At 48.4% G+C, this 15480-nt stretch overlaps 1 protein-coding gene across 1 annotated transcript in view; it reads left to right on the top strand.

The window, feature by feature from the left end:
* The window catches only part of LOC143770437 (sialic acid-binding Ig-like lectin 14), a 30492-nt gene that overhangs the window by 5058 nt on the left and 9954 nt on the right, over window positions 1–15480 (top strand). The window contains exon 4 of the mRNA XM_077260059.1: window positions 9436–9702. Coding sequence (XP_077116174.1) covers window positions 9436–9702 — 267 coding nt within the window. The remainder of the gene's footprint in view (window positions 1–9435; window positions 9703–15480) is intronic.

The following is a 15480-nucleotide window of genomic DNA, read 5'->3' on the forward strand; positions in this document are numbered from 1 at the left end:
CCCACCTGATGAAGGAACCTGCACTTTCACCTGCACCTTCCTCTTTGTCCCAGTGTAAGGTGGTGTAGTAAGCGGGAAGAGGAACCTGACTTTCAGCAGGGTCAGATTCTGGCTGTGTAGAGTTCAAGGGGAATCTAGTGGTCTGGGTCAATGTACCAGCGGACTCATCTAGCAGTGGCTGGGCAATGGGCAGGATGAGGAGGAAACACAGATCTAGGCCCAAATAATAAAGTAGGCTAAATGCAGTTCAAAATTGGTAACAGGACTAACCAGGCGGCATTGCTTTGTTCAGTGGAGGACAACTGTAATGCGAGGCTGACACAGTGAGTAGGGCCAAATAAGTAACTAGGCTAAATGCAGTTCTAAATTGGTAACAGTAGGAAACGGGCGGCACTGCTTTGTTCAGTGGAGGAGAACACCAAGCAGCGGCAGACACCGTTACTAGGCCCCAACCAAACTAGTAGGCCAACTGCAGTGTTACATTAACAACTACCTAATGAGAGCCTGAAGGTTGAAGCTCAAGAAAAACAAACAGGAGGAAACCCAGGAGCGACAGACACCGTTAGAAGGCCCCAACCAAACTAGTAGGCCTGATGCAGTGTTATCTAAACAACTACTTAATGAGAGCCTGAAGGTTGAAGCTCAGACAAGGAAACCTGGAGCAGAACACCAAGGAGGAGGAGAATACCAAGGAGCGTCAGACACCGTTACTAGGCCCCAACCAAAGTAGTAGGGCAACTGCTGTCTTATATAAACAACTACTTAATGAGAGCCTGAAGGTTGAAGCTCAGACAAGGAAACCTGGAGGAGAACACCAAGGAGCGTCAGACACCGTTACTAGGCCCCAACCAAAGTAGTAGGGCAACTGCTGTCTTATCTAAACAACTACTTAATGAGAGCCTGAAGGTTGAAGCTCAGACAAGGAAACCTGGAGGAGAACACCAAGGAGGAGAACACCAAAAAAGGGCAGTCAAAAAAGTCCAATTTATATGCCAATAATCAAGTAGTCTTTATTAGAAATAACAGGTGAACAAATGGCAGGGAATGGATCCCCCATGATAGCCTCACCACGCATACACAGGGCACGAGTAAGTGCACATCAGAATAACCTATATTGAGGACAATGCACCATACATATAAAACGTATATCTGTTGAATAATATGGATAACATGTATCAGAGTCAATCATAAATATAAAAATGGTACATACCCGTAGATGGATATATGGGTTACTGCGCACACACTACCGCGCCCACCCCGACGTGCGTTTCGGCAGATGCCTTTCTCAAGGGCTGTTGTTTGTGTTGCTATATCATATTGCAGTTTGTCCACTATAGTCCTACTCAGTGTTGGTACTATTTTGTCTTACAGTATTCATATTTATGATCGTGTGGTATACTGACTAGGATGTTTTCTATTATTTGTTGCCCAACCAAAGTAGTAGGGCAACTGCAGTGTTACATTAACAACTACTTAATGAGAGCCTGAAGGTTGAAGCTCAGCTTTTCCAGTGGAGGACAGCGTGATTGAGTGGCGCAGACAGACAAAGATAGTATGTGTTAACTAAAAAAGTTGGCTCTATGCAGTTTTAAATTGGTTACAGGGGTACACAGGCAACATTGGTGTGGTCAGCGGAGGACAATTGGAAGGAGGGACCGCATACAGACTTCCTAGGCCTAAAATAATAAAATAGGCTCTATGCAGCTTCCATTATGTGGCAGGGGTACACAGGCAGCATTGGTGTGGTCAGCGGAGGACAATTGGAAGGAGGGACCGCAGACAGACTTCCTAGGCCTAAAATAATAAAATAGGCTATATGCAGCTTCCATTATGTGGCAGGGGTACAGAGGCAGCATTGGTGTGGTCAGCGGAGTACAATTGGAAGGAGTGTCTGACACAGTAAGTACTCCCAAAAACTAAATAGATGTTAATGTCTCCCAAAAAAAAACAAACCCCCCCCCCCAAAAAAAAGGGTGGCATACTTAGGTACAGGGGTGTGCTCCTATGCTGACTTTCAGTCATTGTAATTTGGCGCAAAGTATTTACTTGTGTAAATGTAGGACAGGGCCCCTGACTATTTTAACTAGCATCATACATGTCAACAAATTGTTATTGTCTGTGCCAGCCATTGAAGGATTTCAGCGCATAGACTACAGTGGTGGAGCAGCGAGAGATAATTTTGCAAGTGGTAGAGCACTGTTTGACCTGGGGGGGAAACTCTCTCCTGGCTGGCGGTACAAGCCCAGGGCCCCTCATGTTACAACGGTGTGTCTGACGTTGGGTGCGCGCCACCACCGCCAGAGACACTTCATTGTACTATGAGTGACCCAGTGCCAGTGCCGTCAACCAAAAGTGGGCACACCCACCTCTTCAGACAAACGGCACTCTGACAGGTGCTTGCGCCAAGTGGCGACCCCACGGCCCCGTGGGGGGAGTTAGGCCATTTAGGGAGGTGTAAACATGTCGTATGCTGGACAAAGAGCAGCAGCAAATTAAGAGATTGGAACAGTCAGTAACACCAGTCCCAAAGAAAGACCTTTTTGCAGGAAAGCTAGGTGTCAGCCGGGAAAGGTGGGGCAAAATAATTTGAAATCCATGAGTGGTTCATTTAAATGAAGGTGAGATCATCAACATTTTGGGTCGCCAGACGAGTCCTTTTTTCGGTCAGTATTGAACCAGCAGCACTGAATACTTTTTCTGATAGCACACTAGCTGCTGGGCAAGCAAGCTCCTGCAATGCATATTCGGCCAATTCAGGCCAGGTGTCTATTTTGGATGCCCAGTAATCAAAGGGGAATGACGGTTGAGGGAGAACATCGGTAATGGAGGAAAAATAGTTAGTAACCATACTGGACAAATGTTGTCTCCTGTCACTTTGAATTGATGCTGCAGTTCCTGTCATGTCAGCGGTCATTGCGAAATCACTCCACAACCTGGTCAGAAAACCCCTCTGTCCTACGCCACTTCTGATTTGTGCACCTCTAACACCTCTGCCCTGTTGACCCCTGCAGCTTGTGTGAGAACCATCACCAGCGCTGTGTGCTGGGGATGCCTGAATCAAACGGTCTACAAGAGTAACTTGTTTGGTTGCCAATATTTGTTCGAGGTTCTCATGTGGCATGATATTTTGCGATTTGCCTTTATAGCGAGGATCAAGGAGGCAGGCCAACCAGTAATCGTCATCGGTCATCATTTTTATAATGCGTGGGTCCCTTTTGAGGATACGCAAGGCATAATCCGCCATGTGGGCCAATGTTCCAGTTGTCAAGTCAGTGCATATGCTGGGTTGAGGAGCACTTTTGGGCAAATCAACGTCACTTGTCTCCCTCAAAAACCCTGAACCCGGCCTTGCACCGCCAGCACTTTCTATTGCCCCCTGAGAAGCTTCCTCATCCAAAAAATACTCATCCCCATCATCCTCCTCTTCGCCCGCCACCTCGTCCTGTAGACTTCCCTGAGCAGGCAATGGCTGACTGTCATCAAGGCTTCCCTCGTCCTCGGCTGCAGACGCCTGCTCCTTTATGTGCGTCAAACTTTGCATCAGCAGACGCATTAGGGGGATGCTCATGCTTATTACGGCATTGTCTGCACTAACCAGCCGTGTGCATTCCTCAAAACACTGAAAGACTTGACACAGGTCTTGGAGCTTCGACCACTGCACAGCTGACAACTCCATGTCTGCCATCCAACTGCCTGCCCGTGTATGTGTATCCTCCCACAAATACATAACAGCACGCCTCTGTTCGCACAGTCTATGAAGCATGTGCAGTGTGGAGTTCCACCTTGTTGCAACGTCGATGATTAGGGGATGCTGGGGAAGGTTCAAAGACCGCTGATGGTTCTGCATACGGCTGGAGTGTACGGGCGAACGGCGGATGTGAGAGCAAAGTCTGCGCACTTTCAGCAGCAGGTCGGGTAACCCCGGATAACTTTTCAGGAAGCACTGCACCACCAGGTTTAAGGTGTGAGCCAGGCAAGGAATGTGTTTCAGTTGTGAAAGGGCTATGGCAGCCATAAAGTTCCTTCCGTTATCACTCACTACCTTGCCTGCCTCAAGATGTACAGTGCCCAGCCATGACTGAGTTTCTTGCTGCAAGAACTCGGACAGAACTTCCGCGGTGTGTCTGTTGTCGCCCAAACAAATCATTGCCAATACAGCCTGCTGACGCTTGCCACTAGCTGTTCCATAATTGGACACCTCATGTGCAACAGTGGCAGCTGCGGATAGAGTGGTCGTGCGACTGCGGTCTGTGGACGAGCTCTCACTTCTGCTGGAGGACGAGGAGGAGGAGGGGGGACGAACGCCTACAGCCAACTGTTTCCTAGACCGTGGGCTAGGCAGAACTGTCCCAATATTACTGTCCCCTGTGGACCCTGCATCCACCACATTAACCCAGTGTGCCGTGATGGAGACGTAACGCCCCTGGCCATGCCTACTGGTCCATGCATCTGTTGTCAGGTGCACCTTTCTACTCACAGATTGCCTGAGCGCATGGACAATGCGGTCTTTTACATGCTGGTGGAGGGCTGGGATGGCTTTTCTCGCAAAGAAGTGTCAACTGGGTAGGTCATAGCCTGGTACTGCATAGGCCATCAGGGCTTTGAAAGCTTCGCTTTCAACCAACCGGTAGGGCATCATCTCTAACGAGATTAGTCTAGCAATGTGGGCGTTCAAACCCTGTGTACGCGGATGCGAGGATGAGTACTTCCTTTTCCTAACGAGAGTCTCATGTAGGGTGAGCTGGACTGGAGAGCTGCATACGGTGGAACTAGCGGGGGTGCCGGTGGACATGGGTGACAGAGAGGGTTGGTGATGGTATTCTTGCTGTTGCCCTACATACAGTTTTTCCTACCACGAACCTGGTGATTCCCTGACTGCTTTGGCCTTGCGACGAAACCGCCACATTACCTGCAGGTGGTGTGGTAAACGGTGGGCTTACAGTGAGGGAAGGGATGTCGCGTTGCTGTCTAGCTTCATTGTGAGAGGGTGCTACAACGTTAAGGGACGTTTGGTAGTTTGTCCAGGCTTGCAAGTGCATGGTGGTTAAATGTCTATGCATGCAACTTGTATTTAGATTTTTAACATTCTGACCTCTCCTGAAGGTCCTTGAGCATTTCTTACAGATGACTTTGCGCTGATCATTGGGATCTTGGTTAAAAAAATTCCAGACTGCACTCTTCTTACTATCGGATACCTTTTCAGGCATTGCACACTGAGCTACTTTAACCGGATGGCCACGCTGTCCTATAACTGGTTTTGGTTTTGCCACACGTTTTTGGCCAGATACGGCCTGCCAGATGGAACCTGTTGTGATGTTGATGCCTGCTGCGGCTCCTCCTCCTCCGCTTAAGAGCTACTGCCGCCTGCACCCTGTTCCCCCAATGGCTGCCAATCGGGGTCAACAACTGGGTCATCTATGACCTCCTCTTCTATGTTCTGTGCACCTTCCTCTGGGTCACCGTGTAAGCTGGTACTATAGCGTTCGTGATGGGGCTCCATAGTCTCATCGGGGTCAGATTCTGGATCAGTACACTGCGAGGGCAATGTTCTGATCTGAGTCAAAGGAACAGCATAATAATCTGGCTGCGGCTGTGCATCTGTGCACTCCATGTCCGATTCATCTTGTAATGGGCATGGCCTGTTAACAATTTCCCTTTCTAACCCAGGCACGGTATGTGTAAAGAGCTCCATGGAGTAACCAGTTGTGTCGCCTGACACATCCTTCACTGTTGTTCTGAGTGAAGTACACAAGGAAGCGACTTGTTCCTGACCGGGAGCATCCACTGACGACGCACTGCTCTGACATTTGGCACTTTCCGAGGAGGAGGCGAAAGAGCTAGAGGCAGAGTCAGCAATGAAAGCCAATACTTGTTCCTGCTGCTCCGGCTTCAAAAGCGGTTTTCCTACTCCCAGAAAAGGGAGCCTTCGAGGCCTTGTGTAGCCAGACGATGACGCTGGCTCAACAACTCGAGACTTAGGGGCTATATTGCTTTTCCCACGACCAGCTGATGCTCCACGACCACCACCACTACCATCATTACCAGCTGGCAATGACCGCCCACGGCCACGACCTCTTCCACCAGACTTCCTCATTCTTGGAAAAATGTAACCAAACTAACAACCGTTATGTGGTCCTGTAAAACCAGGTAGAAGGTGTGCGTGAACTTGTTGTGAATTTAAATTTCCCTTTTTTATGTGTGGGTGAATGCAGGAAAAAATCAGGCCCACTGGGTTACACTACACAGTTTGATTGGCAGAAAGAGGCTGGCAGATATGGCACTAACAGGACTGACGCAGGTGCACACACTGGCAATAGAAATGTCCCTCTTTATGTGTGGGAGAATGCAGGGAAAAATCAGGCCCACTGTATTACACTACACAGTTTGATTGGCAGAAAGAGGCTGGCAGATATGGCACTAACAGGACTGACGCATGTGCACACACTGGCAATAGAAATGTCCCTCTTTTTTTGATATGGGAGACAAGGGATTTAATCAGGCCCATTATATCACGGTATAGTTCCTGTGGCACAAAATGAATGACAGATACTACAGACAGCACTCGCACAGATGCACAGATTTGGCAAGATTATTCTCCCTTTATTTTAATTTTTTTTTTGGATATGGGAGACAAGTGATTTAATCAGGCCCACTGTTATACAGTAGGTTTTCTGTGGCAGAAAAAGAAAGTCAGATGCCACACACAGGACTGGCACTGGTGCAGATTTGCCAATCTTAATCTCCCACTTTTTTTTTTTTCTGGGAGAATTGTTAAGAAATCAGGCCCACTGTTAGACAGTTGGTTTTCTGTGGCAGAAAAAGGAAAGACAGATGCCACACACACGACTGGCACTAATGCAGATTTGCCAATCTTAATCTCCCACTTTTTTTTTTTTCTGGGAGAATTGTTAAGAAATCAGGCCCACTGTTATACAGTAGGTTTTCTGTGGCAGAAAAAGAAAGACAGATGCCACACACAGGACCGGCACTGATGCAGATTTGCCAATCTTAATCTCCCACTTGTTTGATTTCTTCTGTGAGAATTGTGAAGAAATCAGGCCCACTGTTATACAGTAGGTTTTCTGTGGCAGAAAATGAAAGACAGATGCCACAGACAGGACTGGCACTGATGCAGATTTGCCAATTTTAATCTGCCCCTTTTTTATTTTTTCAGGGAGACTAGTGAATAAATCTGGGCCACTGTATTAGAGTATATTTTCTGTGGCAGAAAGTGGCTTGAAGAGATATAACAAAAAAAAAAAAAAGGGACTGTACTACAATTACTATCTCCCTACAGTAATCTCAGAAAAGTATGGCAGGCAGCAATAAAAAGGACTGCTGCACACAAAAGTCAAAAGTGTGGACAAACAAACAAGATAGCTGTGCAGAAAGGAAGGAGCAACAGGATTTGTGCTTTGAAAAAAGCAGTTGGTTTGTACAGCGGCGTACACACACAGCAACGCAGCTATCAGGGAGCCTTATAACCTACAGAGCTGTTGCACAGAAATCGAGCCTCCACTGTCCCTGCAAAGAAAAGTTGGTGGTGTTGGACAGTGGAAATCGCTACAGCACAAGCGGTTTTGGGGTTAATTTACCCTGCCTAACGCTATCCCTGCTTCTGACGAAGCGGCAGCAACCTCTCCCTATGCTCAGATCAGCAGAAGTAAGATGGCGGTCGGCGGGAACGCCCCTTTATAGCCCCTGTGACGCCGCAGAAAGCAAGCCAATCACTGCAATGCCCTTCTCTAAGATGGTGGGGACCAGGACCTATGTCATCACGCTGCCCACACTCTGCGTGCACCTTCATTGGCTGAGAAATGGCGCTTTAAGCGTCATAGGAAACGCAACTTTGGCACGAAGATCGTGTACCGCATGGCCGATCCCACGCTGGGATCGGATCGGGTTTCATGAAACCCGACTTTGCCAAAAGTCGGCGACTTTTGAAAATGACCGGTCCGTTTCGCTCAACCCTAGTTGTTAGTAATTTCCAGTTGTTCATATATTTTTATGTTATAGGCATTTCGGTAAAACAACCTTTTTTTGGGACTACCCCATTCCAACTAGCGCTGGGGTCCGCCAGGAGGGGATCCGTAATGGATCGGACCTCCTGGTGACCCCAGCTAAGGCTGGCGGAATCCTGGAGTTACCAGGAGGTCAGATCCATTATGGATCCCCTTCTGGCGAACCCCAGCGCTACTGGGAACACAGCCTAAGATGTGTATATTTCAAAACATAATTATGTGCACAAAACAACAAAAAAGTAAGTAAACGGGCACGCCAAATATAGGCATTCTATATGCAATTTTTTTATGAAAACATTTTTTGGTTGTAGCAAACTTGGTGCAGGAATATTTATTTGTAACTTTACATATTCCCCAGAAAATTCTCGCATATTATTTTTTCGGCTGAATGTTTCTTGCATACATTTTGTCCGCAAGTAGAACAGAAACGCTCCAATTTTCTTTCCTTCTTTGCTGGACAAATATAGCAGCGCTTTCTTTTTTTTTCTCTTTGCTCTGGATGTTCCAGAAAGCGTATTCCACATCGGATCATTGCCTCCATAATTTGCCTTGATAAGCATATCATGCTGCTTCTCTCCATCATAGTAGGCATCAAAAGTTCATAAGACACCATTGTTGCTTGATTGCAGAAACCGAATACACTCTCGTAGATTGTTCGCTGTGCATTGTGCTTCATGATTGGAGGAATTTTGCGGTGGTTTGGCCTCATAGTACCAACAAGTGTAAGTTGCTTTCGAAGCAAAAAGTTGGCCATTTCAAAATTGGTAAAGTAATTATCCATTGTAATATTTTTATTCTTTTTTTTTTCTTATTTTTCTTATTTTTATGTTGTCATGCAGAATCCACACTCTTCCCAGAAATAGCAGAGTCATAAAAGTTCTTCCCCAGCAACAATACAGACAAAAAGACTGAGTATCACATGTAAACCTAGTACAGGCCTAAAAGGCCCCAGGTGCGTGAGGTTTTTTTGGGTAGTCCCAAAAACAGGTTGTTATACCGAAATGTCTGTAACATAAAAATATATGAATAACTGGAAATTACTAACAACTATATACCTGAGGATTACCTAGATTTTCAAAATTCTAACTGAAGTACTTTTACAGAAAATAGAAAACAAGTAACCTGGCAGGCCTGCGAGGCCCCAGGTATGCGTTCTAGGGTTAATGGATAAGTTATCACAGAAGGTTAAGTAATGAAAATGATACATTGTTTGCCATGGTAACCTTTGCAACATCTGTATCTCATTAAAGGACCCATGTTGTAATTTGGCACTGGTAGAAGTGTAAAGACACATATAGCATAAACAACTCCCAAAGTACCAAAATCTCCTTCCTTTTTTTCAATACTGGTCAACTCATTGTGAAAATTGCGAAGACAAGAGAAAATAATAACGTTTGTATTTTGTATGCTACAGATCTTACACGAAAACCTGAAATTTCAAATCTGGGTAATCTGAGAGTTGGCAAACAGGTGACCCTGACATGTTCTCCTCCGGGGAGTTGCGAGGGAACAGATCAAACAATCACATGGTGGAAAGACAATCTGGATAAACCATGGGGAAAATCATCCAGCGTAACGTTCACTCCATTACTGAGCGATCACAAGACGTCTATTACCTGCGCGGTGAACTATCCGGCCGTGAGGTCTTCAACTCAGAAGATGATGGTTCTGGATGTACAATGTAAGTAGACATCCTGGGCTTGTCTTGGTTTCTATTTTCTTGCCAGATGGCTTCTTTTAAATGTGCCATCAGGAAGGTGGTGAGCAAGATCAAAATTAAGCTCCTTTCTGCAGCTACCTGACACCATTACACTTTCAGCAACCGGCACCAGGACTTCCCGATGTACTTACCCCAACTTCATGTCTTGGGTGCCTTTTTATATTTCCTAATTTATGGAGATTAGATCTCTTCAGTTCTCACAATGTATAGAGCTGTAGACCAAACAGTGCTCATCTTCAGGCACCAACTGGGCTGGTACGTGGTGGCATAGGTATTTACAATGTATTTCTGGTGCAGTCATTGTGTACATACATTAAATTACTGATCCTGAGTTACATCCTGTATTATACTCCAGAGCTGCACTCACTATTCTGCTGGTGCAGTCACTGTGTACATACATTACATTACTGATCCTGAGTTACATCCTGTATTATACCCCAGAGCTGCACTCACTATTCTGCTGGTGCAGTCACTGTGTACATACATTACATTACTGATCCTAAGTTACCTCCTGTATTATACCCCAGAGCTGCACTCACTATTCTGCTGGTGCAGTCACTGTGTACATACATTACATTACTGCTCCTGAGTTACCTCCTGTATTATACCCCAGAGCTGCACTCACTATTCTGCTGGTGCAGTCACTGTGTACATACATTACATTACTGATCCTGAGTTACATCCTGTATTATGTTCCAGAGCTGCACTCACTATTCTGCTGGTGCAGTCACTGTGTACATACATTACATTACTGCTCCTGTACAAATCCAGAGTTACATCCTGTATTATACCCCAGAACTGTGCTCACTATTCTGCTGGTGCAGTCACTGTGTACATGCATTACATTACGGATCCTGAGTTACCTCCTGTATTATACTCCAGAGCTGCACTCACTATTCTGCTGGTGCAGTCACTGTACATACATTATATTACTGATCCTGAGTTACCTCCTGTATTATACTCCAGAGCTGCACTCACTATTCTGCTGGTGCAGTCACTGCGTACATACATTACATTACTGATCCCGACTCCCACCAACGGTCCACGCTCCACCCTCCTTAAAAGGGGTCGATCGCAAACACGTATAACAGTGGGATCAGAGGAAAGCCCTGGCGGACACCAGACCTCACCTCAAAAGGGTGTCCAACCCAACCGTTCACGAGCGGAAAAGTCTCTGCTCCATTGTATAAAACTCTCAACCAATCAACAAACCTCCCAGGCAGACCATACCTCAGAAGGACGGACCAGAGGTACTCAAGGTTAACCCGGTCAAAGGCCTTCACCTGGTCTAAGGACAGCAAGTACCCCTTCCAGTGACCAGCCCTGCCCTGCTCCACTGCCTCCCGGACACTGAGCACAGCACTAAATGTACTGCGGAGTGAAACAGAGCAGTACTGGGCCCCCGAAAGGAGCCGGGGCGCAAACTTCACCAACCGATTAAAAAGCACCTTTGCCAGAACCTTTTGGTCTGTATTGAGAAGCGCTATGGGATGCCAATTCTCAATATGGGACGAGTGTTTACCCTTTGACAGGACAATCAGGGCTGACTTCCTCATTGGACTGGGCAGAATGTCCGAGGAGAGGCACTCATTAGCACCTCAGTCAAGAGGGGGACCAAAGAGTCCCTAAAAGTCTTGTAGAACTCGGATGTTAAGCCATCCGGACCGGGTGACTTTTTGGGCCGGAGCCCATCAATCGCCCGTCTCACTTCCTCTTCCCTGATTGCTTCTGCCAAAACATGAAGAGAGGGGTCATCCCCCAGCTCAGGGATGGTTTCAGACAGGAAAGCCGACATCTCATCCTGATCAGGATCCCTCCTCCCCAAGAGGTATGAGTAGAAGGATCTGACGACCTCCAAGATCCCTGATTTGGATCTGTTCACGGACACCGTACTGTTGATCAGTCCTGTCACTATCTTACAATTCACTGACAACCTGCAGTTTCTGTAAGGGTCGGGCGAATGGTACCTCCGGAAATCCCTCTCAAAAACCATGGATGTTTGCCTATCATACTGGCACCCCTTGAGCAAGGTCTTCACCCTGGAGATTTCCTCTCGGTTCCCTTCAGTCGAGACAAGCTGCTCAAGTTTCCTCCCCAGCTCCCGATACAGGCGGGACCTGTTCAGGCCCCTGAGGCTCGAGTGCTGATGGAAGAACCTTGCAACCCTTCTTTTGAAGATCTCCCACCACTCAGACTTACTACTACAAATACGATGTACAATAACAAATTGTATTGTGGTACCGCGTTAGCCAGAAAAATCGATGTGAATACTTTTCTGCTCAATGATGACAGAAGTATTCTAGGAGTGATACATTTATTGGCTAACCAGAAAATAATATGTTTGCAAGCTTTCAGAGCACAGTGGCTCCTTCTTCAGGCAAGATTACAAAATGGCTCCTTCTTCAGGCAAGATTACAAAATGGTACTACAAATACCAAAGAGAGATACCTGGCTCTGAAGAAATTCCTCAAAGGATTGTCTTACTTCCGCTTCTTCCAGAAGGGACGATTTCAGCTTCCATAGGCCTCTCCCCGTCCGGGGAGTCTCTGTAACATTCAAAGTAAAGAAAATGAAACAGTGATCAGATAACACCTCCTCAACAGCAGACACTACAGAAGAGACGGCTTCCTCCTTTTAAAAAATCCTATCTATCCTAGACCTACTGCTTCCCCTAAAAAAGATGAAACCCCCGTGACCTGAGTGTGCTGGATGTGGAGATCCACCAGGCGAGCTTCGCTTACTATGCTATTCAAGGCTGCGCTATCATAAGCCAGCCGGTCTCTGGCGCCTCCCCTATCATGGAGTCTGGCTATAGTATTAAAATCCCCACCGAATACCACCGGCGGGCTCGTAAAAAGATAGGGCTTGATCCTAAGGAAGAGACATTTACGGTCCCACTTAGATTGCTGGCCATAGATATTGATGAGCCGACGCTCCTGTCCCCTCATGAAGACCAAACATCTCCCCATTTCTACCTCGATTACCCATCGGCATTCCACCTCCGCGGTCTTAAAAAGGACCGCTACCCCGCTATACGGCTCGCCCGCAAGAGACCAGTATGAGGGCCCACTCCTCCATTCCCTCTTTGATTTGTAGATGGACCCAGGTCCGTTAGTCTGGTCTCCTGCAAAAATAAAATATCATCCTCAACCCGTGTGAAAAAATCAAAGGCTGTAAATCTAGCCATATCTGACTTTATGCTGGCAACATTAATATATGCCAGAGTCAACGGGGTAGGTTCCGCCATCATGGGTAATTGAGTTAGATGGCCTGTTTTTTAACCGTACCCCCTGATTTCCTCTCCCCCTCTGAGGAGGAGCCTGACTCACCCTCCTCTTTAAAGACACCGAGGTGTCCATATCCTCCTTTACAGCACTGGACACTTCCTTCCCAGAAATAGATTCCTCGCCTCTGGACCCCGAGGTAGTCCCCCCAGAGGAGTGTGAATCCCCTCGAGGACAGACCTCACCACTCCCCGAAGGCACCCCAGATGTTGCGTCCAGCCCCTCACCACAGACCTCCAACACAGCAGAGTCATCGAGGGCTTGGAACCGATTGGAGAGGGGGATCAGAGGGGAGCCAGTGAGCCCTTCCGTAGGCACCCTAGCGGTCACGGGGGGAATTAGATTTTTTACCCTTGTTCTTCCACTTCTTCTGACTCTTACCAGTATGATTGTCAAACATTTTTTTAGGCTGCTCCACCACCTCTTCATCCAGACTTTCATACTGGGAAGAGTTATTGGAAGCAGCCAACTCCACCCTCTCCATCCTCTGGATCTCCTCGCTCACCGCCTTCTCCCTTAGGGCCTCAGAGGCTTCAGCTGCCACCTCCAGAGTGGGGGCAGTCATCACCCCAGTTGCCTGAGGCTTATCCTGCCCCCTGCCCTTATGGCGCCTCATCTGTTGCCACTGGTGGGCAGATGTACCAGCCTCGCCTTTCCTCACTGACCCCTCAGCTCCCATCACACCTCCTCCCTCAGCCCCAGCAGAAGTTGCACCATCGGAGACCCCCCTTGGCTCCCCCCTGCCATGCCAGAGATGGTGCTAGAAAAGGAAGGGGGCAGCGGCCATATGGGTGACCTAGGTCACCACACAGGTGATACCTAATGTTACCACAGGCCACTGCAAGATGGCCTACCCCACCACACAAGGCACATTTCTGCACCTTGCAGTCTGCACTGAAGTGGCGGGGATCTCCACACCTGTGGCAGACCTTCGGTTGCCCCTGGTAGATCTGGAATCTGTCCCTCCCCAGAAATGCTGAGGAGGGGATGTGGGTGACCTTACCTTCTGAAACCTTCAACTTTACCATGAAGGTCCAGCCCCCTGACCAAATGCCAAACTCGTCCTTATTTTTCTTAGGGACCTCCGTGACTTCCCCATAACGGGAAAGCCACGTCATTATGTCGACCCCAGAGAGTGACTCGTTACTTGTCAGGACGGTCACCCTCTTTACACTATTTTGGTGAGACACCGCATATATGGCAAAGTCTTGCCAGCCGGGCTCCCCCTTTGCCAGTTCGAAATTCGACCAGAAAAGCTCTAAGCCCTCTGGCCGAACAAAACTGACATCGAAGAAGGAGGTGCCAAATGGTTGAATCAGGGCAAAGATGTCCATTGCCCTGAAGGAGCTCCATAACCCTCCCCCTTGGCGGGCACGCTTCACTGCCCCTCCACCGAAGATGGACCACATTCCACCTGGCCACCCCCTGCCTGGCTGTCGGGAGGGACCAACCCGTTTCCCCCTCCTTTTTATCTTGGAAGGCAACCAAGCCGTGTCTATCCAGCCACAAGGCCAAGTCCACCTCTCTTCCCTCTACTTCGATCATCCATTCTCCCTTTTTGAGGGCCTCCAGGAAACGGCGCCGAAAGACGCTATCCCTGAGGTCCAGAGGCGAGGAAACCCCTGAATAGACTCCGAGGCTCCAGCCACCCCCCCGAATAACTCAGAGAACTGGTGGCCGGGGGGGCAGATGGACCGGCCCCCCCCCTTCTCCCACTACCATCAGACACCGTACTCACACTTGCCACCTTAGACACACTGCCACTCGCATCCTCAACCAGACTCTTCCATACCTGCACCCTCCTCATCCACTCCATCAGTCACCCCACTCTCACTCACATGCACACTGGGGTCAATATCATTTTGCCTCACCTTTTGGGTATTTCCAGGTTCTGCTTCCCCACTGCTACTGCCACCTACTGATGGCATATTCCCTGCTGGGGGGTTCTGCACACAGTGCTGCTGTCCATTTAAGTAACGTGCTGCCATAGGGTTTAAGCAGCACTGCCTGACTTGCCACCACAGCAGGCATGGAGCTTCCTCCCTCACTGGCAGGTAGAAAGCCAGGAGCAGACCCGCCTCCAGCTCCATCCTGCCTTGTCGCCGGAGCCCCCACCGCAGGTAAGCCCCCAGACTCAGGGGACCCCACCAGGCAAACATTCTTGTTGCTGTCTGCTGCAGCTGCAGTCCCTGCTCCATTGCTGACCGCAGCTAAGCATCATTTTTTTCTTTTCCTTGGAAAGTCACGCCCTCAGCCTCCAGCTGCACAGCACAGCTATCCAAGCTGCACCTACATGGGCAGCGGGTGCCGAGGAGGCCACGCACCACGAGACCAGCCGCATTGGGACCCCCAGAGCCGACCCAGAACTGGATCCACCCCCAGGAAACCCCCTGGCGGTACCAGTCCCCTGAAGCACAGCGCCCCCCCACCACACCCTGAGCCACAAACAGCCTGG

The sequence above is a fragment of the Ranitomeya variabilis genome, chromosome 4 (genome assembly GCF_051348905.1).
Source record: "Ranitomeya variabilis isolate aRanVar5 chromosome 4, aRanVar5.hap1, whole genome shotgun sequence".
Taxonomy (NCBI): Eukaryota; Metazoa; Chordata; class Amphibia; order Anura; family Dendrobatidae; genus Ranitomeya; species Ranitomeya variabilis.